General features: G+C 40.5%; 2 protein-coding genes across 3 annotated transcripts; both read left to right on the top strand.

The window, feature by feature from the left end:
* Window positions 1–1,769: 1,769 nt before the first annotated feature.
* LOC114157578 (uncharacterized) lies at window positions 1,770–27,540 on the top strand. Of its 2 annotated transcripts, XM_028038658.1 has the most exons (21): window positions 1,770–2,102; window positions 2,662–2,762; window positions 6,695–6,764; window positions 6,842–6,972; window positions 7,057–7,145; window positions 7,414–7,513; window positions 8,526–8,569; window positions 8,916–8,993; window positions 9,461–9,657; window positions 12,106–12,170; window positions 12,264–12,370; window positions 12,500–12,602; window positions 13,383–13,482; window positions 15,979–16,018; window positions 16,096–16,147; window positions 16,265–16,382; window positions 17,178–17,261; window positions 18,522–18,639; window positions 19,608–19,698; window positions 23,272–23,373; window positions 27,123–27,540. In XM_028038658.1, exons 1-20 carry the CDS (start codon window positions 1,880–1,882, stop codon window positions 23,344–23,346), a joined length of 1,986 nt encoding a protein of 661 aa, XP_027894459.1. In that variant the 5' UTR covers window positions 1,770–1,879; the 3' UTR covers window positions 23,347–23,373; window positions 27,123–27,540. The 2 variants fall into 2 exon arrangements, with proteins under 2 accessions (XP_027894459.1, XP_027894458.1); XM_028038657.1 differs by having other exon boundaries at window positions 23,272–27,539.
* On the top strand, window positions 2,879–5,569 carry LOC114157579 (zinc finger BED domain-containing protein 1-like). Its single transcript, XM_028038659.1, has 2 exons — window positions 2,879–4,160; window positions 4,529–5,569. Exons 1-2 carry the CDS (start codon window positions 3,183–3,185, stop codon window positions 5,429–5,431), a joined length of 1,881 nt encoding a protein of 626 aa, XP_027894460.1. The 5' UTR covers window positions 2,879–3,182; the 3' UTR covers window positions 5,432–5,569.

Genomic DNA, 27,540 nt, shown 5'->3' with positions numbered 1-27,540 from the left:
CTGCGTCATGTTGCAATGCACACATTTCGCCAGAAGATGGCACTGTGGTTTTAAATTTAATTCTCTGTCGGGCTTAACTGTAATTTTTGTTCTTTTGTTTGTGTTTAAAATGAATCATTCTCAAAAATGAGACTTTTTCTATTACTTATGGATATAAATAGTGTTATCTATGAAAGATTGGAGGAAGAAAGAGAAAAATGAGGAAAAGCATCACAGCCAAGTCAAAACTCCTGATTTTACTTTCAAGCTATTGATGCTGCAGCACAGCTGGCTGCAGCAGACAATTAGAAAATTACACCAATATCTTTTTTTAATCATTAATTGTTTTTGATGGAGCACAGCACAGAATTCCACATCTTCTTGTGTACAGATTGTGTTAAGACTGCAGCGCAACTATTTCTGACAGGAAGTTAGAAAAATGAAATGAACCTAAATTGGAGGAAACCCTATTAGGGACAAACAACTACTACAAATCAAAGTGGAAAATAATGCAACATTTGTTTACATTAAAGAAGAAGCAAAGCATTTACTAATTAAAACAGATTCATATAATTAGAAAACCTTTTCCTGTTGTTGCTCATCTGCTGTTTGTTTGTGTTTTCACATCACTAATATAAGGCTGACATTGACTCATTGTTTAAAGAAACAGTGATCAGGTTTTTTTTATAGTAGAAACTAATGATAGCACTGTTGCACAGCTAAGCCTGACAGGAAGTTAGAAAAGTAAAAGCTGACACCCAGAACATTTCATCCCAATGCTCCAGTTTATAAAGGTGGAGATCCAACTAAATCATTAGTGTTTCAGCTGTCATTTAGTTTGAAATGGAGACGTAAAAGCGTATGATGTTCCTCGTTCTAAACCCAGCATGTATGCAAAGACAGCAAATGAAGCTGTGGTGTAATATGGCATGTCAATGCAAACACCATCTAAAGCATCTACGGGACAACAAAGACAAGGATGGAAAAACTACAAACTAAATTTGAACAAAATGTCGTCTTCTTCTTCTTCTTCTTCTTCTCCCAAAAACAAAAACTCTAAAACGAAACATAACTACAGCAGTTCAAGCGCTTTAACAATGTCTCAGGGCTAAATATGAGAAATGGATGTTTAATATTGATGATATTACAAACATAAAAGCATTTATTATCACACTTTAATAAAAAAAAATAGAAGTACAAAAAGAACTAAAAATGAGAACTAAGAAGGTTTTTGATTTGGTTTAGTTTCTTATTCCAAAATAAATGTAAAAATAAGTAAATAAAAATAAATACTGCAACATAAAACTAACTGGAATACTTAAATATAGAAATTACAACTTTTAAGAAATAAATAAATAAACGTAATTAGCTAAATCTTTACAATATAAAAGAATGGAGGAAAAAAAATGAAAAAGAAAGAAAGTAAAATTACAGCATATTAATAATTATGCTTTTGATATGATTTCTAATTAAATAAATACAAATAAATTTAAAAATACAGTTGGGAATTTTTAAATAGATAATAGAGGTAAAGGAATTAAAACATTTTAACATTTATTTATTTTGTATTTTAACAAACATAAATAATTTATTTAAAATAAAACAGTAGAAAAATTACAATAATATGTTTTGTGATAATATAATAAATGAAACTCTCTCTGCCAGGAGGTTTTAAGTGCATAAACGTTAGTTGTTGTGAAAAATCTATTTTCTCCTGATAAAAAGATCAGAATTATTGAAATATTATGAATCTACTCGAGCGCGGAACCTTCGTGGTGCGTTTCCAATGGGACTGTTTTTGTTGACGCACCAGCGCACCTTGAACTCGTAGTGAGGTAGAAGTTTGGACTTTTCTTTTCTGTTTTCCCGTCTCATGCTAAGCTAAGCCGGTTTGTGAAGCATGTCTGGGCTTCCTCGGTTCCTCCGCTTTCCCCCCTCAGGCTCGGAGCGGATATGGCGCAGAGGAAGCGCAGAGAAGTGCGTCAGTTTGTCTCCCAGAGCCAAATTCCAGAGCCCCGGTGTAGCCCACCCGGACGGCAGAGGCGGATCCAGGTGGTACAGCAGCTGCAAACCGGTCCGGATCGGCTGCGCCTCCGGGTTCTGGGGGGACACGGCCACGTCGGGTAAGAACTGGGGGGATTTTCCAGTTTTCCAGGGTTCGGTGCCGCGGAACCGCTCAGTTGCCGGACATTTCCGGTCGATTTATAAACAACAACCTGCTTTCTAATGGGTTCACAGAGATCCAGAATAGCGGGTTCTTTAAGGATGCTTTCTGGTTTTATGATGCTTTGCAGAATATGCACACCCTTAAACACCATGTTTACTGGGACTCTATGTGACAAACTAATTTACTTTGACTAGGCCACCATATTGTAGCTTCCCATCAGCTCTGCTCTCCAGTAAAGGATGCAATTTGTTTTCCTCCAGGTAAAATCAGACTAACGGATTCTTCCACCTGACCTCTGGATCTCTGCTTTTGGCTTCTGACCTCTTGTTGCCATGGCAACAGAGGCTTTGAGCATAACACACTTACCAGCCTTTAAACAGCTCCTTTTTCACGTCCTGGTCCCTGTGACATCATTTTAAAAAACACACAGCCGGACCCAGAATGACCGCCGGTGTTAACGACCGGTGGTTCTGCTCGGTCTGGACCCGCTGATCGGTCTCTGGTTCTGTTTTCAGCCCCTCAGCTGATCTACGGCGGGAAGCTGGACTTCCTGGTGTTCGACTACCTCAGTGAGATCACCATGTCTCTGCTCACCGCCGCCAGGACCAAGACGCCTGTGAGTCTCACCTGGTCAACACTCACCTGACTCTGTTCAGCAAACCAGACCAGCACACAAATAATAGTTTTATTAGTAATATTATTAATGGTTAGGCCTGTCGCGATAAATCGTAAATCGATTAATCGTACGATAAAAAAAACCTATCGACGTCATTTAATTTATCGTCCATATCGTCTCTGCTTGTATTTTTCTCTTTCTATTGATGACGCTGGATGTGTAGGCTCAACTCCGGCGCTATCCACTGACCCCTCCCTTCCTCATTTTTTAGGAAGGGAAAAATGAGAAGGGAGGAGGAGGGGACTATTACGTCAGGTAGTCAGCGCGCACATCATTTTGTACTGCTGCAGCTTTAGAGCCCCGTGAGGAGTTAGCAAGGTAAAGAAACACTATCTCATATTGGGGGAGGAGGGACTCGAAATGGAACTCGTTTCAAAGCCGAACGCAACTGCCGCAGTGTGGGAGTATTTTGGATTCAAACCAAATGACCGAGGCGAACCGCTGAACCTTTGCGAGCCGGTATGTCGCATTTGTCATAAAATAGTAGCAACTAAGGGTAGCAATACAACCAACTTGTACGTGCACCTAAAGCACAACCATCCAGTAAAGTTTTTCCAGCTGAGGAGGAAAAGTACAACCGGTGGCCCGTCTTCGTCTTCAAGTTCGCGACAGTCCACCGTCATTGAAACAGTTCATCGACAGGAAGCATACAAAAAGGACGGCGCAAAGTGGTGCGCGCTCACAGACAGCGTAGTTCGCTTAATTGCTAAAGAGATGCTCCCATTTAATATTGTTGAAAAGCCGGCATTTCGAAAAATGTTGCAAACTTTTGATAGACGGTACGAAATCCCCGGAAAAACATACATATCACAAACGGCAATTCCACAACTTTACAGCAGTATTAAAGAGGACATACTGAAGGAGATAAAAGACATTTCATTTTACTCTGCTACGTCGGATATGTGGTCAAGTTCAAATATGACTCCTTATATGAGCTTGACCATTCACTATATAGCTGCTGACTGGACCCTGCACTCTAAATGTTTAGAGACCAGGTATGTCCCAGATAACCATACTGCTAACACCCTGGAAGAAAACCTGAAATCTGCTTTAGCAGACTGGGGACTGGATGAGGACAAGCTGGTCTGCATTACAACAGACAATGGCCCTAACATTGTCGCTGCAATAAGAAATCTTGGCTGGCCATGGCTCAACTGCTTTGGCCACAACCTCCACCTTGCTGTTTCCCATGGTCTAGACAGTGACAAAGAACGTACAGCACGTGCCATAGGACTCTGTAAAAGTTTGGTCAACACTTTCAACCTGAGCTTCTTTAAAAAGAGAGATCTGAGGAAGGCACAGAATGAAGCTAATCTCCCTCAGCACAATCTCATTCTGGTGAGTTTTTAAATTCATTTATTCAAAATATTCAGAGCCATGTTTATTTATTTTTTATTTTTGTAGCATGTAGACCTGTAGAATCTAATTAAGACCGTTGTCTGGCAATAATTTTACATATAACAACACAAATTGTTAAGGAGAATTAGTATCATTTCTTTAAACAAGTTGAAATAAATTAACTAATAAAAAATAGTATGGTTCTAATATAGTATTAATGTCTTTTGCTAGAGCCATTTTGGTGTTATTTCTACTTGTCAGCACAAGGGGTGTAATATTTTACTCGTCACTGGTGAAGCTTTGCCTTAAATGAGTAACATAATAATTCTATATGTTTTTCTAATAAAAACCTTTTCAATATTCCACAGGATGTTGTCACACGATGGGGCACTAAACAGAAGATGATCGAGAGGGTGTTGGAGCAACTCCCAGCCATCAGACGAGTCCTGGTACAAGACAGAAAGCACAGCCATCTCACTCCAACCTGGCAGGATGTTGCGGTGTTGGAGTCCATCAATGCAGCTTTGAAGCCACTGGCTGACTTTACAGATGTCCTTTCAGGAGAAACATACGTCACAGTGTCCTCTGTTAAGCCTGTGCTAGAACTGATTAAAGGCGACCTTCTCTCTCCAGGCCCTGATGACAGCACAATGACTGCCAGTATTAAACAAAACGTATGCAAGATACTGACTGAAAAATATAGCTCACCTGGCATCCAAAATCTCCTGATAAAGGCCACCATCTTGGATCCAAGGTACCGTGGCAGCATGGAGGAGGCAGGGTCATTGGATGATGTCAAACATCAGCTGTTGCAAGAGCTACTGGACTTAAAAGGGCCAGAAGTAAGGGAAGAAGGTGCAAGTGGTGAGGGTTCCAGCCAAGCTGCTGGAGGAAACAAACATGAATCTACAGCTGACCCACCCACCAAGAAGAAGAGGCTAAGTGACCTTCTTCAAAACAGAAGAGCTGAACTCACAGTTCAGACACAAGCTACATATCCAAAAAGAGAACAGGCTGATGCAGAACTGACAAAGTTCCTTCAAGAAGATGCTATTGATGCCTCTTGTGATCCCTTGATGTGGTGGTGTGACAATCAAAGAAGATATCCTTTGATGGCAAACTTGGCTAAAAAATACATGTGCATTTGTGCAACAAGCACCAGTTCAGAGAGAATGTTTAGCACAGCTGGAAACATTGCTACTCCTGAGAGATCTTGCCTTAAGCCACAAAACTCAACATGTTGGTATTTCTTGCTCGGAATCTCTGACTAAAGTAGCTACAGATATGCCTAAAGATTGTTGAGGCATCTGGTCTTATTTAAAAATGTGCTTGTTTCTTTGCACTATTTGTTTGTAAAATGGCAGTTTTCCCCATCTTTATTTAAATCTAATGATATACAGACTTCATAATCTGTATTGTTTTGGTTGAATGTAGTTTTTATTTCCACTGTGGTTTTATCTTGTGCTTAGTTTTTATTCAAGTGCATTTTTTGTTAGAGACCGAGAGTCCATTTAATTTTTATTTCTGCTTGTTTTATTTTATTAACCAGTTCCAGTGTTGAGTGTTCTTTTGAAAATAAAGGATATACATCTTTGGCAAGAAATCGCATGCATTATTTTGTCATTTCCATTAAATCAGTGTAAAAAGGTCTTCAGACAATACTATCGTCTATCGCAATAGTTTTTTGAGACAATTAATCGTTCAGCAAAATTTGATATCGTGACAGGCCTATTAATGGTGTTTGTATTTTCATACATTTCTAAATGTTGACACTATAGATTTAATTAAAATGTATTAATTTCAGTATTTGGTTCTTTAATTTTCCTGAACAATTCTTACATTTTTTTATTTTTTTTAAATTTTGTTTCGAATTTCTGTATTGTAATTTCTTGCTTTTTATCTGAAAATTATAAAGACAGTTTATTTCTTTACTTTATGGCAATTATTTTTTTCTTTATCATTAATATTTTTTTTTCCTTTTTAGTAGTTTCAGTAATTATAATAATTACTTTTTTCAAATAATGTAATCTATGAGCTATCACAGTCTATTTCGGCCATAAAAGCAAAATTAAAAGCTTGACAGGAAGCTTTTAATTTGAATTTCAACTTTCAAAGTCATAATTTTGAGATTAAAAGGTCATAATTTAAATTTTGAGATAAAAAGTCAATTTCAACTTTCAAAGTTATAAGTTTGAGCCATAGTTATGAGATAGTCAATTATTTGATTGAAAGTCATAATTTCGAAATTATAAGTAATAATTAAATTCAGTCATAATTTAAAAATGGAAATTCATAATTTTGATTTTCTGCTTCATAATTATGACTTTTATTGCCACTTCAAAACTTTAAATTATAACTTCCTGTGGGGCTTTTATTAGTTTTTCATGGCAGTAATGAGTTCCTATACTGAGCTGTGTAAAAATATTTTTTATCAGTGAATCAGATGGAACATGATTTTTATCTGCAGTTGCAGCTTGGCGCCTGCAGGTGGTGCTGTTGTCCCTGCTTTAAAGCTCGTTCTCTCCTTCCTGCAGAACCTGGGTTACGCTCCAGACTTCGTCCAGGTGGCTCTGGCTCCGTTCATCAACGACATCCACAGGAAAGGTGAGTCCGCCACTCAGCAGCGGCAGCAGCCCTCCGTCTCCATGGCAACGGCCAACGCAGGCCTCTCTGCTCGTCAGGTATCCGTGTCGTCAGCAACGCGGGCGGAGTGAACCCGCTGGCCTGCGCCGAGGCCATACAGGAAGTCATCAAAAAGGCGGGGCTGGATCTCAAGGTCGCCGTGGTGACCGGTGATGACCTCATGCCCAGCGTACGACCCCGTCCTCTGATCTGACTACATGACCTCTGAGTTTTAAGTTGATCTGAGCTGATCTCCTTCTCTGGTCTCCTGCAGAGGAGCCTCCTGTCTGAAGTAAAGATGGCCGACGGCGGCGGCAGGCGGCCGCTGCCTAAAACGCTGCACAGCATGAACGCCTACCTGGGGTACGAACATGTAAATATAGATGTAAAGACAAACTGATATGATAAATCATATAATTGTTGACCCATAAATGCCTTCAATTTACCTTCAATATCCTAATAGTCCATACATACATAGTCTTGTACATCTGTAAATAAATATTTATATCTTGTAGAGCACTTCTGGATAGATGCAAACTACATCTCGTTGCTTGTACTTGTGACAGTGCAATGACAATAAAGTTGAATTCTATTCTATTCTATTCTAATACAATTCCCTTTCTGTGTTCAGGGCCGAGCCGATTCGCCGCTGCCTGGACCTGGGAGCCGACGTCGTGGTAACGGGGCGCTGCGTGGACAGCGCCGTGGCTCTGGGACCGCTCCTGCACACGGTACAGCTGACCTACAGATAGAGGATTTCTGCAGACTTTTAGACTTTAGGAAGCGCAGAAAGCAACTAAATTTACCGTAAAGAACCTAATATTTACTGAAAACCATATGCAGAAAGATCCCACGTTGGGATTTGAACCCAGCACCTGCTTGCTGCTAGGCAACAATGCTAACAACTCCAGGTTTCCAGCACTGAACTCCAGTTGTAGCTCGTGTTTCTTTAATTAATACATCTCATAACTCAAAATACGCTAGCATAGCATAGTACATCATAGCTGCAGTTTATCGTAGCATAGCATGTGGTAGCATATAATGCTGTAGCACAACACATTATAGCATTCTGTGGTACAACATGTTGTAGCATATCACATTGTAGCATATCATGCTGTAGCATTGCATAAGGCATCATAGCATACAGTAGTACATTGTAGCGTAGCATGCTATAGCATAGCACTTTATAGCATGCTAAGTAGGATATTATAGCATAGCATGTTGTAGCCTATCACTCTGTAGCTTAGCATAGCACATCATAACATCAGTACACAGCCGAACATATTACATAGTATTTAGAAAATATTTCATTTATTTTTATAACTTAGTATAGCATAGAACAACATCATGTTCCTAATCACACCCTAGCATAGCTTAGCATACTGTAGCATAACAAACAAGCAGGACATAATGTAACATAGCAGTGTTACAAACATAGCATTTTCTAATGAAAATGTAGTTTTTAGAAGGTCTTTGGAGGGATTTGAAATCTGATAGAATATTCTGCCATATTTGGCCTTTCACTGACAGTTTTAAAAACTGAGAAAAGCTTTTGGTGTTAAGAATGTAGACTTAGATGACTCAGTTGTTTTTGCAAAGTTTGGTTTCAAGTTGCCTCTGAACTATTTGCGGCTAAAGATTTATGTGGATGAGCTAAAATAATTTGGTTTCCATCGCAGGACATTATGGTTGTTTTAATCTGGGTTTTGTTCACATGCAACTTAAAGTCTGTTTCTGTTGCAGTTTGGTTGGAAGAGAGACGATTACGACTTGCTTGCAGCAGGAAGGTAAAAAAATCCACAAACACACTAAAAAATCCAGCAGAATTTAAAAATAAATATATATTCTTTCTATATAAGTTTTTATTTCTTGCTGTGTAAATGCAGGTGTTTTTTTTTGTACAGCTTAAAGCAACGAACAAATAAGATCAGACCAAAAACAATCTTATTCTAACACAAATGCTGCGTAATTATTAGTATTTTTTCAGAAGAACATCTAGAAATTTTAATTAATTAGACTGGTGGAAAAATTAAGAAAAAACAATTGAAATGTCAATAAAAACATAGAATAAATGCTGAACCACAGAATGTTTTTGTATTGTTTTTGAAGCTCTCGTTGTTGTTTGTGTTTCAGCCTTGCAGGTCATCTGATTGAGTGTGGAGCTCAGAGCACCGGAGGGATCTTCACCGACTGGCACCAAGTTCCCGACTGGTGAGTTTCAACGGATTATTAAAAATCTGATTTTCATTCATCCATGTCCAAAGTTTAATCTGACCTCAACCCTCAGACCTGAACTAGAAACGTTAACATGTTAGCTCCTGCTACTTATGTGAATCTGGAAGGACTATTTAGCCAACCAAATATTTTTTTATAGCTACAGAATTTCTCATCTTGTGAGAATAAAGTACAGTACTAGTACAATTTACTATTTGAGTAAATTTCAGAACCTGCTAGGTTGATTAAGTGTCGTTTGACTTTAATTAGCTGCTATAGTTCCTGTAAGTCTGATTAGCTTTTAGCCTGACTCATTGTAATAGTTAGCTTGTCTCTTTTAATCTGTTAGCCTAGCTTGCTTTAGAGAACACAATTCATTAGAATAATAACGGTGTTTTGAGGAATCTTGTTTCCAGAGTAACGTTTGGCCCTTTGGTCACAGCTGCTCTCTGCTCCCCTCTCAGGGACAACATGGGCTTCCCGGTGGTTGAATGTTCCTCCGACGGATCCTTCGTTCTCTCCAAGCCTCCAAAAACCGGCGGCCTTGTCTCCTTCGGAACCGTCGCCGAGCAGCTGGTGTACGAGATCGGCGACCCGCTGAGATACCTGCTGCCGGACGTCATCTGTGATTTCAGCCAGGTGGCGATCCAGGAACTACCCGGTACCCAAACACACACACCCACACACACTCCCACACACACAGTCCTGAGGACATGACCACAGTTTGAACTGCTGACTGTTTTCATAACCCTGAAAAACTCTTAAACAAATGCATCTGGAGCTTCGTTTGGCCCCCTGACTGAACCCTTCACCCTCCTCTGAACCTCCATTAAACTCTCTATCAGCTATCAGTCACAGATTTTCCTTTTATAAACCTAAACCTAAACATGGATCCATCAGCCCCTGCCTGAACCTTTGGGCAGCAGCGCCTAACCTTCCCTTGAACCCCAGAAACCATCTTCTGAGCTCCTCCTCGCTGATAAAACGTCTCATTTTCCGCCTGTTTGGTCATTAATTCAGGACTTTCTTGATTGATAGAGAGAAACTTCACTACTGTTGCCAGATTTCTGAAATTCCACCCTCAGGTCTCCCTCCCTCTGCTCAGCCTGAGTAAATAAGAGCTGTGTGTACATTTTGGTTTTGGTACATCCAGAATATTTCACGCATGTATGTCAATGACCCAGTTACATCTCAGTTAGGAAAGACGAGGGAACAGAGTCAGCAGATAAAAAACATGGTTTTTAAAGATATCTGTACATTTTATCCCTCAAAAGCAACAAAGTTCTGATGTCTGAATTTATACAGAGAAAAAAATGTCCTGAAAGCTCAAAAGTCACAGAAGAAGTTTTCATTTCATGCCTGTAAATCAAAGTGGAACAGTGTTTCTTTTTCAGGCTGAGGACCATTTGCCCCTTTAACAAATTTGAAATTGCCCCTGAAATAACACAACATCTTAATATATATAACCTGGAATAAAAATATTAGTCTGTTAGCTGATTGTTTTTGTTCCTCCTCATGTGAAACGTGGCATTGTTTTGTTAATGTGACTGGCCACAATAAAACCATGAACAAGTCGACTCAGGACGCTTTGAGTTATTTACAGATTCTGAAAATAACTTTCAATCATTGAAAACGCATGGAAACCAGAAATGTTCTTTACTACAAGTGTCGTGTGCATTAATAATGTTTTAAGGCTGTTTGTAATTTAGAATATGAGTTGCTTTAGAAAAAACAAACATTTCCTTTCAGCCAGTAGATGTTGCAATATAATTTTATTTTAGGCGTTAAGTTGCAGTTAGTCGGCGTGGGGCGCAGCGCTGCTCACCGCCCCGTCACAGTCATATCGCATTCAGCATGGGCGTATGCTGCAGGCTATGTATCTTAATAATGTTCAAAAACAAAAGTTCTGCAACTCTCCCTGAGAAACTTTCAGCCAGTATCTTCAGATTTTCTTCCTCGTCTTATTCATTTATCCATTATTATTAACACAATACTTTGATAAGCTAACTGTAGCATTGCACTTTGAGCTCACGTCACAGGAAATAAACGGTTGTTTACATGTAGTACATTGTGGACCAGTAGGGGCGCCTGCGGACCACATCTGGTCCGGGGACCACAGTTTGAGAAACACTGATCTAGAAGGTAAAGAATAATAAAAAGTGGGAAGTTTTTCCCTCCAGATGATGTCAACAAGGCATTTCAATCATTATTTAGTCATAAAGATTAGAAAAGACCGCGAACTAGAAGGTAGTGGCACTAAAGCTGAAGCGCTAATCATAAACATTAGCTAAGCTAATGCTACAGCGCTTATCAACACAATATTTAGTGGAAGCTAATGCTAAACTGCTAGCTTCAGTTCAAACCGACTACAATCCTCAAGCACCAATTTCATTCAATGTTTCTAACATGTAACGTTTTCACTTGACTTCACAGTTATGCAATCCTCTGTGTTGCTTTATTAAATCAAATTCTAATCATAATAATCCATAATTTTGGCAAGAAAAACTAAATGAAACCTAAACTATCTGTACATCTTTTCCTCATAAAAACCGTCAGAATCGTCGTTTATGTTTGAGCTGCGATGGGAATTTCCAGCTGTTGCTGAAAAATGTAAATATTTCAGTCTGATTGAACCTCGTCGAACTTTCAGAGCCCGTTTGACCACCAGCCGACCCGACTCAGTTTATCTCTGAACATTAACAAGGCGGGTTGGGGAACCCAAGACGGGTCAGTCTGCAGCGCGGTTCAAACCGCGGTGAACAAAATGCTGCGTGCCGTTCTCAGGCTGCAGGAGGAAACCGGAGGAGAGGCGGCGTCCAGAAACGGAGAGGAGGACGGGAGAAAACGAGTTCCACCGCTCCGTAGATCCAAACGAACCAGATACGAAGAAAACAGAGGACACAGAATAAAAATAGAAATAAAAAATGATGTAAAACGGACAAATGAAGAATTAACAAACTTAAATAATTTAAATGGGCTTATTAAAAATATAAAATAATTACAAAATAATAAAAAAAATTAAAAAAAATATTTAGAAAATAAAAAATATTAAGAAATAGTTTAAATATAACTTTTGCTGTCTCATAGATGTTGACAAATCGTTTTTCAGGTGTAGACGGAGGGGCCGTCAGAGTCACCGGCGCCAGAGGTTTGGCCCCCTCTCCTGACTACAAGGTAAATAAGCAGCGTCACCAGCAGAGGGCGCCACCAGGAGGAGAAGGGACTCCATAGGAAAGGGTTAATGGTGATGTCATTGCTGGCGTCCAGGTGTGTGCCACCTACATGGACGGGTTCAGAGCGACAGCGGTGTGTCCGGTGGGAGGGCCCAGAGCGGCGGAGAAGGCCCGGCGGACCGCAGACAGCATCATCAAACGGTGCGTGGAGGAGAACCGACCCAGTTGGGATGATTCCTCTCATTTTCTTAATGTTCTCTGGGTTTTTCAGTCTGTTGAACACATAAATCATCACTGACTGAGTTTAACTGGTTTGTTTTGTTCGTTCAGGACCAGCAGGATGTTTCAGCAGTTGGGACTGGAGGATTTTAACTCGGTTAATATTCAGGTTCTTGGAGCTGAAGACACGTACGGCCCAAACGCTCGCAGAAAAGTAAGAAAAACAAAACAGAACCTGATATTCTGTATGTTCAGGTCCAGTAACGGTTGGATTGGATTAGACCACTAATTTCAATTTTTATTATTTTTCTCTTTCTACCAAAAACTGGATGACAAAAGTCTTCAGTCTGGCTCTTTGGTCTCAACCAGCTTTTATTTTGAAGGATAACTTTGTTTCCAGAGACTTCATAAGTAATTTTATTTGTTGTTTCTGTTGTTTTATTTATTTTAGACATTTAAAATGTCTTCCAGTTCCAGTGTTAAATATTCATTAGACTTTAAAGTTTATTAATCTTTTGAGAAATTGTTCTTTCATTATTATGACCATTACTAGAGAATGGTCTCAAAACAAAACAGTATTATTAAGTTTATCCACCTTAAGGAATGTGTTCTTGCATCATTATGTGGTTACTATAATATCGTTTACCACAATATCTTTGACAATTTATCATCCAGCCACATTTGTTTTCGTGACAGGCCTTTTTCTACCAACATATCTTTTACATAATTGATTTAAAAGATGAATCTGTTTTGTTCTTTGCTGCGTCGTTCCTCTGTCTGCGCCTCGTTGTTGGACCAACTGGGTCAGGGTCAGAGCTAAGCCTGTTTCAAGCCTCTGAACTCCCTCTGTGTCTCTCTTGTTCTCCATTCGCCACAGACGCCGCTGTGAACCTCGGCTGCCCTACATGGAGCCTCCTGTAGAGGCCGAGGTCAGAGCGGCGCCGGCGCCAGCCTGCAGCGGTTAAACCTGCCTCTGGTCTGTGTCTGTGTTCAGGACTGCAGAGAGGCCGTGATCTGGATGGCCGTCCACCACCAGCAGAAGAAAGCTCTGGAGATCTTCTCCAGGGAGGTGGCTCCTGCAGGAACAGGCATGGGTACGATAACCGCTCCACACACAGGCTCCCTCTAACAACATGCAGAGGAACTGCATCTAAACGCCAAATATTACAGAGTATTTTGGTCTGGTTTCTAGTGCAAATGTCTTACTGCATTTTAAATAAGACAGAACTTTTCATCAACATATAGGAGTTTGTTTTAAGTCAATAATTCCTTAATATTGATGAAGAAAAACTAGATTATTTCGCTTAGAACTTTGGGGAACAAGTGAAATTATCTGACAGTGGATATAGTTTTTTTATATCAATATTAATGAATTATTGACTTAAAACAAAGTCCTAAATCTTGCTGAAAAGCTATTTGTGACTTAGTTTGTTTTCTTAAAGGGACATAAAGCCGTTTTATAACACAGTCTAACCATGTCAACTTCAGTTGTTATAAAAACTGTTAGTTAAAAACTGTTAAAAACTATAAGTATATATATATATATATATATATATATATATATATAACAAATATGCCTTTAAAGAAATTTAGTTTTGTAATTTAATGATTTGAAATTGGGCCTCTGTCTCTTTAAAAACTCCTGCTCTTTCTGAAGCTCAGCCTTTATTAACACTTTAACAATGTTTTAATCAGTGTTTCACTGAGAAGTCGCTGCTGAGCTGCTGAGTCTATGCTGAGCTCAGCAGCTCCACCAGGTGTTTGCTAATTGCTGCTGCTAGTCTGAAGGAGCTGAGTGTGGGAGTAACGGAGGAGGAGCTGCTCTGTGAGACAGAAGCTCTAAACCTAGAAACTGCTGGTCTGAGGAGGAGCTTCGTCTTCAAGGCGGGGCTCGGCCCACCCAGGGCTCGGTCCACCCAGGGCTCGGTCCACCCAGGGCTCGGCCCACCCAGGGCTCGGTCCACCCAGGGCTCTGTCCACCCAGGGCTCGGCCCACTCAGGGCTCGGCCCACCCAGGGCTCGGTCCACCCAGGGCTCGGCCCACCCAGGGCTCGTTCTACTCAGGGCTCGGTCCACCCAGGGCTCGGTCCACCCAGGGCTCGGCCCACCCAGGTGTTTTGGACAGTTGAATAGTTGCCATGGAGATCTCAAACATGCGTGCACGAATCAAAGCAACACTCCAGGTATATTTATGATGAGGGAATAACATCACAACATGATGCAAAAGTCGATTTTACATAATACTGCCCCTTTAATTGAAGTGTACTGATATATTTGCAGTAGAAACTGGACCATAGAGATGGTAACATTTTGTGTTTTCGCAGCATAAAAACCTGATTTAACTGATTATGTGAGGAAAAGACTCATCTTAACTCTGTTTCCCTCCAAGCAGATCAGATGGTAATTAGTGAATTTAAGAACAGCCTGTAGTTTGTGTTTCTGGCCAATGAAAAGACGTAAAACTGAATCTCATGTCTCTGTCTGTCTGTCCTGTTGTCATGACGATCCTCCGGCGATGTGGCGGCTCTGAGGATCCTTTGTCTGATAAATTATTTGATCATTGGGGTAAAATTTGATAAAAATCCCTGAAAGTTCAGATGTGGGTCGATGTTTGTGTCTGTTCTGAGGCGGCTCCATTTTCCCCTGATGTTTCCTGAGCAGCTCAGGCTTCCATCACATCGAGTCCAACTTCTCCTCTGCTGTAAGGTTTAGGTGACGGATTGTTTTAATTTGCCTCCTTAAACTGAGATTCATCAAACTGGGATGTCCAGTTTGATGTATTTTATATTTTGGCTGTCGTCATTATGAAAAGTCCTAAATGAAGTTAAAAAGCAGCATCAGAAATCATCATGTTGGCTTCAGGAAGACGAGTTTAGTGAAATGTAGTCGCTCTGTTAAACTTCCCCCTGTACTTATTGGCCTCTTAAATGAATCTTTTATTGCAGCAGTATAATATCCCATTGAGAAAAATTCAAACTTAAATTGCAGTAGAGGAGCGATGTGACGGAGAATCCCATTTGTCTTGGCCAAACTTAAAATGGGAAAGACAGGCTGACCTGCAGTACAAGGTGTTACCAGCAGAGGCGCCACTAACTGTGTCATCTGTTTTTATGTAAAAACAAGAAATATTTCTGAAGTGTGAATTACACAATGTTCCTCTGGCCATCAGTCTCAGACTGTACAGCTGATTATGTAATGGTGTTTATGAAGTGCTCAGTGTTTGCATTTATTTATAAAACAGATAATGTAACCAATAGGAAGGCTCCTCAGCTTCCTTATCATTAATCTGCAGCAGAGTGAAACACCAAAATGTGAGCCAAAGTTCATTCAGAAGTTTCTGGATGTTTCTCTGCAGTCGGTGAAGTCGTGCTGCCGTTAATTAATCGTCTTTGGTGTTTGGAAGTCAGTGAGCAGTAAACAGACTGAGGTTTACTGACCTGCCGTCTTCCTCAGCTGGCTGCAGATAGCAGAGGTCACGACCTCCTGAGCCGCGTTCGGGTCGGGCTTTTTCAACTCGGAGTGAACTCTGCCTGACTCTGGCCGGTTCCGACTCTCATCTTGTTTTCTCTGTTTTTATTTAAACCCTGCAGCTCCTGGACTCACCGGCATCGTGGGCGGACGACCCAGAGTGTGAGTTATTCTCTGTTTTACATAAAAACCCGGGAGAATCGACGTGTTTAAGTCTGTTTTCTGGTTTATACTCACAGGTCTCCAGTCCTGAAACCCTTTTTCTTCTTGCATCCCAAATCCCAGATAAAGGTCAGTTTATCTCTGATCACCTGATGTCAGGAGTTTATGGGAAAACCAACACAACATGTCTCAGGTTGAGGCTGAAGAGTCGCAGGTTAACTCTCCAGGTTTCATGTACTGAGACAGGTGGACATCCATGTTGCTGGAGAACTGGTAGAGTCACTTGCTGAAGTGGGACCAGACTCACCTGAGCAGGCGCAGGGTGAAGCTCCTCCCACCTCTGATCAGGATGTGCCGGACGCAGGTGAACAAACGTTTCATTTTCTCTCAGTAACTCAGTTAGTGATTATTGTGTAAAAAATTCATCAGAGTTATGAGTTTAACTTCAATACTGAAGTAGTTGTTGAATAGACAGCTGATTTATTTTCATTCCAGATAACTTAAAAAAACCTAAAGATATGTTGAAATAATTTAAAAAATGTAATCAATAATGTCAGACTTGAGCTGTTCAGCCCTTCAGAGACATTCAGGTTCATCTTTGTGTGTTTTTACCTCTGGGAACAGAACAAGTGTTGCTGGTTCTGACCCATTCGCTCCTTTCAGTCGTTTTGTTCTGCAGAACTTCAGACTGTCAAGATGCTCTTCTTTACAAAATCAAACAATTAAAACTCTGCAGCACTGACCACATGCATGCAAACTACAGTCATTGGTGTTTATATTTGTATGCATGCATTCATTTTCAGATATGCATGACTCAGAAGTGAACATAAGTGTCTTCCATAAAACATGAAGTAGCTCCAGTTAAAAAGCACAAACATGCTACTTGAAAAGATTACAGGTCTCTTAAGTCTTAACTGATTACAGATGTCTTTGTGCACTCGTTGTTTTTTCACCCATTTCATAGATTCTTGGCATTCTTAGCAACTTTTTACAAGCTTTCATGGTTTGTTGAGAGCCTTCAACTTGAACTGAATGGGTTGCATTAGGACAGAGCAGAGCACTGGCAGGAAGCAAACAGCTAACAGGCTGAATGTGTGTTTGCCTCTGTTTTACCACAAGTTTCTGGGCCAAACACGCAGGTCTTTCTGGTTCCTTTCAGACCTGCCCAGTGGACCACACACCTACCGGCTGGAGGACCTGGCATTCACACGCAGCGGCGACAAAGGAGACTCGGCAAACATCGGTGAGAACGTTAAACCTCAGCGCTGCATTTTAATGGAGCCAAAGACCCAGATCCAGAATGCTGAGAACTCCTCAGACAAGCTTTTAACGTTCAACGAGCCACAGAGAGAGATTTAAAAGGGAAGGGAGACCACCACTCATTAAATGGTAGTTAAATTTTATCTTTTGTATGTTCTGATCTTTCTAACTCTAAGAATAATTATATCAATCCATAGCAGTTTAAACCAGGCTGTGCTGCCAGTATGAAGTACAGCAGTGTCCCAATCTATCCCACTCTGCACCAGTATGCCAGTGTTTCTCAGACTACTGAGCTTTTGCACGTGACGTCACGCTCTTTAAAACTCCGCCCACTCCGCCATGACGGACAGGAAACAACCAGTTCAGCCTAACATCACTTTATTTAGTTGATTTCACGTCATAAATGGTCACAAACAGACAGAGAACACTTTTTACAAGGTAAGGAGATTAACGTTCATATACGTTATAAAGAAGTATGGTTACAAAGACATCAAATATTACATTTTGGAGAAGGTACGCGTCTAACCGTTGGTAACCATGGAGACGATGCCGCACCATCATGTCGCCTCTCATCTCGTCTTTTGTTCGGTTTTAATGCTGCTCAGATTTAAGGTGAAACGCTGTTTATGACATGTTAATATAAATCATGTGGCCTGAATTCAGGCAAAGTCGGTAATTTGATCAACATGTCAGGAGGGAGGCGGTGCGGGTCGCGTTCTAAGCTAGTTGTTTCCACCTCTAGTAAATCTATGAGCCCCAACCAGGTGAGTTACCTTCACAGACAAATTACCTCGACAGGAAAAAGTAGAAGCCATGAATAAAGTGGCAAAAACAACTTAGGAAAACAATTTCAGTCGCTCTGTTCAATACTCCCGTCCCTCACTTCCATCATGGCGCTTCGATGGTTCAGTCACATAGTTGAAAAGGGTCAGTATCAGTTTGTTCCAGTTTATGCTAGTTGTACCCATCAATCCCAGTCTGTCTCAGTCTATACCAGCCTATAACCAGTTTACAACAAAACAAACTAAATCATACAATCTACACCAATTTATACTGGCTGGTTATCCTATTCCAGGTCTTTTGTTGTCTGCGCCGCTCTATTGACCCAAAGCACAAATATATCTCTTCAAATGATCGGGTGGTTCAGACGAAGTGAGTGTAGAAGTGAGGATGCTGTTAAACTTAAATCAGCATAAAACCTGAGAAAATGAGTCTAAAACGAATCCTTTGAATGTCTCTGTAGGAGTGATCGCTCGCCATCCTCTCTACTTCCCTTACCTGAAGAAACACCTGACTTCTTCTGTGGTGGAGGACTACTTCTCTCACCTGATCGAGCCTGGAGTGCAGAACGCCGTCACACGGTGAGTACAGAGGGTTGTATCATGTGACTTTAAGTAATGCAGGAAAGCATAGAACATAAAACACACTTCAGTGAGCGCTGAACAGTTCCTACTTGATGTGCAACATTTAAACAAACTGTTTGCTGTAATATTGAGTTCCTGGAGCAGAAAAATGTTTCAACATTTCAACAGGTAAGGTTAGGTTGGTAGTTCTACTTTATATCTGTGGCAAAATGTGAAAAACGTTTTAACCCCACTAATTACACACCGGACCGTCCTGGAGACAGAACCAGGAATCAAAACGCAACAGGGAAACTTCTGCTGAAACCAAGAAGCAGCAGAAACACCAAAGTGATTCCAGCAGAAAAAACCCAACAGAGCAGAAGTTTCCTCTGAGAGCCAGACGCTCTGCGCGCTCACCGGTTCAACAAACCGATGTCGATTGAAGCTTTCGATCCGCAGCTCCTAGTTTCTGTTTCTGTATGTTAGTTAGATAAACATGTTGTTGTTCATTTAAAGTTACATTCACATAAATTCAGACACAATGAGAACCAGGTTAGAACTTTCTGCTGCTTGAACGTTCAAAGTAAATGAGTGTTTAGTCTGGAGCTCAGCCTCAGAACACGGTGTGGTTCTGATTAGCCCAATAAAGACTTTCAGGCTGTAAATCCGACTGACCAGCGGCTCCTTTCACACCTCCAGCCGCCCCCCTGCCGCCATAGACGCTTCGTTAGCGCGTCTGCTGCTCGTTAGCGCTGCAGGCGGCCCCGCGCCGCCTCGCCTTTAAACGCTTACAGAAACACACCGCTCTGTTTCTGAGGGTCGCAGTTCGCCGCCGTGCACAGACACACGTGTTGCACTGTAGTGGTGATTCAGCCGTTCATTCATCACACATGAACTTCTGGTAAGTCCCACAGCAGGTCCAAGAAAAACACGCCCAGGCCTGAGCCGGGCTCTGGGTTCTCACTGGTGGGGGTTTGTGGTTCCAGATACACTCTGCCGGGGATCCACGGCCTCAACTTTGTCCTGACGAGTTCCCTGGGAGGGGGAGGGGTGGCCTCGCTCCGCAGCGACCCCCAGGTAACACACACACACACACACCCACACACACACACACACACACACTCTGTTAGAGCTTCGTCTGCTCACTTCAAAAAGTGGCCCCGGTATCAAACCTTTACCTGAAGTTTCTCCTCTAAACCTGCAGACAGACGGCAACTTTCTGCTTATTCAGCTGTTTTCGGACCTGTTTCTGTTTCCTGTCCTTGTTTTGACCACCTCTCCTCTCACATGAAAGGTTAAACATGTCCAGACACCTGAAGGTCCACTCAGCAGTGAGGAATGTCAGGGAGCTGCAGCTAAACCAACAACAAGTAGAAAACCTGTTAAAGAAAAGGAAACAGATTTTCTACTCAACCTTTAAAATCTTATTAGTGACTAAAACCTTAAAGGTGCTTCTTTGAACAGGTTACAATAGATTTATGGTCTACACAAAACATCTTCATTACATTTCTGTACATAATCATTCTTAGAGGATGAGATTTGAGTCAACTCCGTTTAGAATGAGCTGTTTTAGGGCCTCTGTCACTTTAAATCCAAATAAGTTGCTGCTGGCCACGCCCCTCCAACTCAAAACGTTTACAGTCGCATGTAAAAATGGAGATGTGCAATTATACATCCATTCATCTGTGAAAAGCAGAAGTAGAGCCTCCTGCACAACCAATAAGAATGCAGCAAATGGTGTTTAGATGGTAAGTCAACAACAAAACACTTGTCTTTTCCAGCAGCCATTGTAACCAGCTGACCAAACATGCTGGAGCTCAACTTGGGTTGCTAGGTAACAGGCTGGCTTCTGGGGTTGCTAGGTAACATTGCAATGCCTTGTGATTTGTGACGTTTTTGAAACGGTTCATTTTTTAGTCACCAAAAAACAAAGTTTTTGCCAGAAGCTGGTTGATTATTTTAAACGCTTGCTTTGTTTTTAGAAGCAGTAAAAACCCAAATAGTACAAAAATCCAGCAAAATGGGAATTTTTATGATTGTTTCCCTTTAAATCTTGCAACACGTTCAACATTTAATCATATTTAATCTCAAACTTCAACATCCTGAAACTTGGTTCTCTAACAGAGCAAGAAAAGTTATTTTATGAATTAATAACTTCAACATAAATGCAGGAACAAGACGGAGGATTTACTGGGTTCCATTAAATTTAATTTCAAAGTTTTAATTGTTGGTTTTCAGTTGATGGAAAATGACTCTGAAGCCCAGAATAATAATAATAATAATCAAGTTTTATCACCTTTAAAAGCTATGAGGAAAACTTACTTCTGTTTGTTTTTTACCTTCAGTTCTTCCAACATGTTGGACAAAATCAAATTAAAAAACTCTTTATTGATCCCAAAGGGAGATTATTGACTTCACCTCCCTTAACTGGCATGTTGAGACACAATCTCTACTCATGTTTTATGAGCTACATTTACTGTTTTACAGCGAAATGTTCAATCCAAGGTGAAACATTGAAAAACTCATTTTGTTTTATTTGAACAGCTTCAGTTTTATGTCTCAGACATCAAAATGTTTCTGCAGGACTCGGCGTTCCCAGTCAGGTCACCAGTAACTGCTGGTTCTGCTCTTTATCAAATCACTTCCTCAGTGAGGAAATCCCTGTTTATTTGAACAGAAGACAGTCGATCTGTGGAGGATTTTGAGACAGTAGCTGCGTTGAAACATTGTAAAATGTTCTTCATTTGGTGGCTGTTTTTGTTTTGGTCACATGTGGAAGGAAAAATGTGGAAACAGTTTATTAACGGGTTGATTCCAATTCAGCTCAGATGCTGACAAACACTCAACATTCCTGAATGTTGTTCCATTTTGCTGAATGCCACAGTAATAAGAAAATGATGTTTTTTTCCTTTTGTTTGTGCCTCAGAAGTTGACATGGACTTTGATGAATAAGCCTTTAAGCAATTAGTGAAACCCAGATGGGGGTCGTCAGCTCCATTTGAGTTAAATCAGGCCAAACCTGTGGAGGAGGTATTGCAAGGCATTATGGGAAAATCAGCCCAGATATCAGAAAAGCGAGTTCTGGACCTCCATCAGTCTGATTCCTCCAGGTTATTCATCTGTTCATATAAACAGCTTGAGAAGGAACTGTTCAGGTTCTGTGTCAGATAAATGGGTTTTTGTGTGAAAAAGCTCAGGAACAAAACAAAACAAAAGACCCTGAGATGGTGCTGAAAGGCCACACAGGGAGGAAGAAGCCATAGCAACATAAAATCAATCAATCCAGTTTATTTGTGTTGCTCGTTTCAGCAACAAGGAAGTTCAAAGTTCTTCATTTCATAAAAACACAAAAATGAAGTCATGAAACTGAGAAACCAGTAACAAACATTACATTTTGTCAAGTCCTCAAAATCATCAAAACATGTAAAATGTGTTCAAAGTTTCATTCATTAAGCAACGCTTTTAGTCTAGACTTAAAGGAACTCGGTGTTCCGGCTGCTTTGCAGTTTTCTGGAAGTTTGTTCCAGATATGTGTTGCATAGAAGCTGAAAATCCTGATTACAGTTTGGAAATTAACTCAGGAACAAAGATTTCAGTTTTTGGAGACGTCCTGCAGTCCCATGAATCTAAAACTGACGTTTCCGTAAAGACTGGAAAAAAACAAGATTATAACAAACCTATCAACGTTTAAACATCATGTTTCTCGTTGAGGTGACATGAGCACTAACACGTTGAGTTGATGATGGCTTAGCCTGATAAATTAGCAATAGAAGATGCTCCAACCACTCTTAAATTATTTGATTAGCAGCATTTTGTGTTTATAGTAGGAACTATTAATGGTGATGGAGGCAGAAAGCATCACTAAATCAGGCGGTGGATGATGAATGTTGTACTCAGGTTGAGGTTTATTCAAGTCCCACAGGGAAATTTATGTTACAACAAATAAAAAAATACAGGACGATCCTGAGGTCTAGAGAGATTTAAGAAATCATAAAAAGAAAGTCATGAGTTTGTGGTAAGATCAATCAAAACGCATCAGAATGAAGCATTATGTCTTGCTGCAGGAGGAACTGGTGCACTTCACGAGGAAAGAACATTATCTGGAGCTTCCTAAAGCTTTGGTAAACCTTTATGACAGTGGAGTTACTGGAACCCTGTGGGTAAAATCTGAGACAGTGTTGAGTTTTCTGTAAAGGTAAAGAACAACAGTTGGAGTCTGAAGAGGATCGTGTGTCTTTATTACTTCTCTGTAACTTTTTTTTTGTTTGTTTTTTTTAATCGCCCCGCAAGGGGTCTTTTTGTGGGCTCTAGTGTCCCTTTTTCAAAGTAGGCTGACAGGAAAGGGGGAAGAAGAGGGGGGAAGACATGTGGTAAACGTCGTCGGGTCCGGGAGTCGAACCCGCGACAGCCGCGTTGAGGACACGTTGCCTCTGAATGTGGGTCGCGCTGACCCCTCCGCCACCACGGCACGCCCATTTCTCTGTAACTTTAACTGGTGCAGAGGAAAGCTGAAGCTGGTTTTTATTGAGATGTAATAAAATGAATGAAAACGTGCCAATACACACAGATCAGACAGCCAAACACACACTGAGACACATCAGAGTGTTAGTTGGGTTCCCGCGCTGAAAGCTTGTTGTTTGGTCTTCCCAGGGAAAAGCCTTCGGACAGATGCTGCTGGACCTGAAGCTGAAGGGACTGCCAGATCTAAAGTCCCTGGTGGACTGAACGAACGTCCCACTGACAGACATGAAGGTGGACACAAATCATTTGACCTCAACAGGAACACAGATGATCATTTACGCCTTCAGATCGGCTGAAATGCACAAAAATTAGACTTTTTACTTATAACATGAAATTTGGCACAGATTCACTAGACTTTGATCCACAGTGGAAACCAAAAGAAAAACTCCCCTGACATGGAGTCAGGTTGACTCTGGATGACCATTGTTCAGCTCAGTTTCATGGCAAATTATTCCTGTATTTGAAGCAAATGTAAAGTCAAGCTCTGAAACTTTAAGGCCAAATTTACAGAGTTCAAAATATGTGAGTTGTTTTTTGCCTTATTGAAATTAGGGAGTAAACGAATTCTTTAAAATAAATTAACTACACTGTCAAAAGAACTGAAGCGTCTAAAATCAAACCCAGCATTAATTTAAATCATTTTATTTCCACTGAGCTGCAGTTATTTCCCACCAGAGCGAACATCAAACCCGATCAAAGGCAGCCATTGTTTCTGGTGGAAGAAATCAAACCTGTCATCAGCGTAAGTGATAATTCACTCAGAATCAGCATGGAGGAATTCACAGGATATACAAGATCCTGAGTTATTACAAACATATTGATCCAGAAGATAAATCAGGTGAACGTTTCCGTACAAAAGGTGGTGGAGATAATAGCATGTTTAGCTAACTCTGACTTGCAGGTCAAGTCCAGATTTCCTCATTTATCAAATAATTTTTTAATAATAAGTTTTGTTTTGTCACAGCAGCTGATAAAGATGATATGTAGAATATTTTATTCCTCAGCTGGTCGTTATGTGTCGGCCTTAACGCCTCATCATTCTATGCAACATGATTCAGTACCGTTTTCTACTGTTTCTGCTTTTACTCATCGCTGGGGATGCTAACTGCCAACCTCTCTCCATTTATGTTTACATTAGTTATCATGATGTAACTTTAATATTTTACATGCAAAATGCAGAAACTGTAAAAAGCAAGGAGTCATTAGACAGCAAGTTATGAAATACAGGGCCAAAGGGACAAAATGAAATAATTAAATGTAAAATAAAATATTTAAATAATTTAAGACAATACATTGGACATATTATTAAAATGCAAACTTATAATAGTGTGCAGATTATTTCTTGGTTTGTGTAACTCCAGTGACAGCAGTTAAACATTTATTTCCTGGTACATTTGGTTAAAGATTTAATGATGTATTTATTTATATAATTTTGTCCCTTTTGGCCCTCCATAGGATCCAGCCTTTGTTGTGTTGGAGGTGTAACACCACCAGTATTCCCCTCCAACAGTTAAAAATATATTTGAAGTTAGTTTTGACTAGTAGCGGTTCTAAAATGTAAGAAGTGGTGAAAAATGTTGGTGTGTGGAAATGAATATTTAATTGGATTTAAAAGGAGCCCTGTTGTCACGGTTTCCTTTACACAAATAATATTTATATGTGACAAAGAAGCATTTATTGGTCGTTCATGTGAAGAAAACATCAGGCTGGATGTTTTTAAGCTGCAGACTGATTGTTGCTAAAGAACTAAGAAAAACAGAAACAGTTTAACTTTTCTACACCCTCAGTCTTGGGTTTAGCTGCCTTCTTAGCTGCGCTTTACCTCAGGGGAGCTGACCTTTGACCCCAGCACAGGAGAGTTTTGGTTTGGGTTTCCTCGTAAGATGCTCCAGGCAGATATGAGAGGTGGCGCTCTCATCCGACAGGAACGTCGGTGTCTGGTTCACCTCGACCCGACCCGGCTCTGATGTTCAGCGCCCCGGAGGAATGCGAGTCTCTCTCTCTCTCTCTCTCTCTCTCTCTCTCTCTCTGCAGCCAGACTCGGCCGCGCTCCGTCTGCGTTGTCATAATTGCAACCAGACTGAAGCTGGGAGCCGGAGTCGCTCTGCAGTTTAAACTGAATCATCTCCCAAAACTTCCTCCGTTTTCAGGGAACCTCTTCAGGTGCCGTTCTGTTTACCTCTCACCAAAACACTCCAAGAACCAGAAAACGTGAAACATACACACACTTTGTTTTCTTTTTTAGAAAGTTTGGTGAAGAAGCCACATGGAGCAGTCTCCCTGAAACAATAAAGAAAGAGCAGCTCAGTAAACAGACTATCAAAGTCTGACAGTGGAACCAGAATAAATATCGACCCGTCAAACTCTTCAGACAGGATTGAGAGCAGGCAGTAAATCAGGACGAAAAGTTCAGATCTGTCTGCATTAGTTTCAGAGCATCAAGACGTGCAGAGCTGGATGTCACAGTAAGATCTTTGAGTGCTTGTTCTCATAAAACCACAGCCGTCACCACTTTGCATATGAAAACGCCTCATGACTAAAACGAGGTCTGGATTCACATCTGTCCCACGTTTTCCTTCCCAGGGAACAACAAGGCGTTCCACGGGATCTGCTGATTGGTTATTTGCTCACGTCGTTTTGTCATAATAAACTTTCCCAAGAGCCAGGATCTGGGTCAGGTCTCCAGGAATCTCAAACATCACCGCCGTCAGTCGTGAGCGACACACTCTGACCCCGCCCACGTGTGGGTGTGGGTGTGTGTGTGTCATCTCGTTCTCTCTCAGATCTAAAACACCTCAAGGGAATTTCTTCAGAACCGGCCCAAGCTTTTAACTGGAACAATAAATCTCTGTAATTCAGTTATCTCAAAAAGAAACCAGAAAATGATTGTAAATTTAAACTTGACAGGTGAAGGCAATAAACAAAAGCAGTGATTTCAAGCAAATATTGAAAAATATCTTTTATAATTTGACATAATTGTATCTCTGTTCTCGAAATGATTCCATATGTCACTGTAAAAATTAAGATCCTTTTTGTCATTTTATGGTTGTGTCAGTTTTTCTGAGAGAAAAAAAAACAAGGTCCAAGAATGGAGCCCTGTGGAACGCCGTAAATATTTACCAAAATTAAGAGCTGCAGACAAACACAGAACAAAATAATCCACCTTTATAAACACAAATCTTCTTTAGTTATTTAGATTTCCTGCAGCTTATGAATTAAGGTTTCATTTCTGAATTTATTAAAAAGAGCAAAACTTTGAATATACAGAAGAATTTTCAATTCAAGTCAGAAATACGTTTTGTTTCTCAAAGGGAAATTAAATGTATCTTTAGAGTCATTTTGATGGTGATGCTGTGGGAGAAACTCCAGTAGCAGTCAGTGTTGAAACGGCTGTTTAGGCCTCTGACTGAAGACTTGCTGTACAGCAGCCAGATATGACAAGCTAACAGCTCCAAATCCAGGCAGCGCTGCCAATCAATCCACCTCATTTGTTTTTCTGCTCAGCTGCTCCCAGTTGGAGAAAAACGCTACCTCGTTGCCATGGTTACGCATTTGAAAGTAAACAGTAAGGGCAAAACTCCTTCTTAATAATCGCCCAAACATTCAACGACTCAACTAAAACCACGACGAACAGAAGAGGTCAGATCTCCAACATGTTGCCTCAAGGAGCAATGCAATCCAGAAGCAACATCCAAGGCAACTTTTTTATTGATTACAGATTGGAAAATCTTCATAAAAATAATTCATTAAAGGAAGAGAGGTATGGTTTCCCTTACAGTGGATATTTGTCTGTGCCAAACTTCATGGTGATCCAGGCAGTTGCCAACACATCTCTGCCTTTCACAGCTGCTAATCTGGGATTAAAGAAGTGCTACTAATGAAATAAGAGTTGAACAATAATTTTACAGTACTGTTGAAAGAGGCTGTTTGTGTAATTGATCGTTATATTTTACAGTGTTTAGAACGAATGTAATTTCCAGATTTCAGGACAGTCGGAGACCGCAGCCCTGTGGAACGCCAGAGACATTTTACTTCTTTTAATGAGATTTAATTAAACTGGACAAAACATTTCCTTTTTTTCCACATGTGAACTCAAACGACGGCCAGAGCTGCAGCACTTTATTCAACCCGAGGCCTTCGGTAAAACTCTGGTTAACCTGACAAACGAGGGATTTTCTAATCAGTTTAACCTCATAATTAAACATCAGGTGGTATTAAATGTGAAATCTAAGCATCATTTAAAGAAAACTGGATTCACCTTCCTGCCTTTTTTATTCAATCAATGTAGAAATTAGATTTTGTTTCACAGCTTTTCACTGTTTAAATGCCTTTAACGCATGATGTATGAAAGTGATTTTGTAGATAAAATGATTAAATTAAAGATGTTATTACCAAAAC

This window comes from Xiphophorus couchianus, chromosome 14 (genome assembly GCF_001444195.1).
Source record: "Xiphophorus couchianus chromosome 14, X_couchianus-1.0, whole genome shotgun sequence".
Lineage (NCBI taxonomy): Eukaryota > Metazoa > Chordata > Actinopteri > Cyprinodontiformes > Poeciliidae > Xiphophorus > Xiphophorus couchianus.
The sequence above is the reverse complement of the archived record's forward strand: the minus strand, read 5'-3'. Positions and strand labels throughout refer to the sequence as shown.

Excerpts from the sequence above, each read along its gene's own strand:
- LOC114157578 (XM_028038658.1), top strand. The coding sequence starts at position 1,880 with ATGTCTGGGCTTCCTCGGTTCCTCCGCTTTCCCCCCTCAGGCTCGGAG. Across the intron at positions 2,103-2,661 it reads GGGGGACACGGCCACGTCGG|CCCCTCAGCTGATCTACGGC; the intron begins GTAAGAACTGGG and ends TTCTGTTTTCAG. Across the intron at positions 7,514-8,525 it reads TGGGACCGCTCCTGCACACG|TTTGGTTGGAAGAGAGACGA; the intron begins GTACAGCTGACC and ends TTTCTGTTGCAG.
- LOC114157579 (XM_028038659.1), top strand. The coding sequence starts at position 3,183 with ATGGAACTCGTTTCAAAGCCGAACGCAACTGCCGCAGTGTGGGAGTAT. Across the intron at positions 4,161-4,528 it reads CTCAGCACAATCTCATTCTG|GATGTTGTCACACGATGGGG; the intron begins GTGAGTTTTTAA and ends AATATTCCACAG.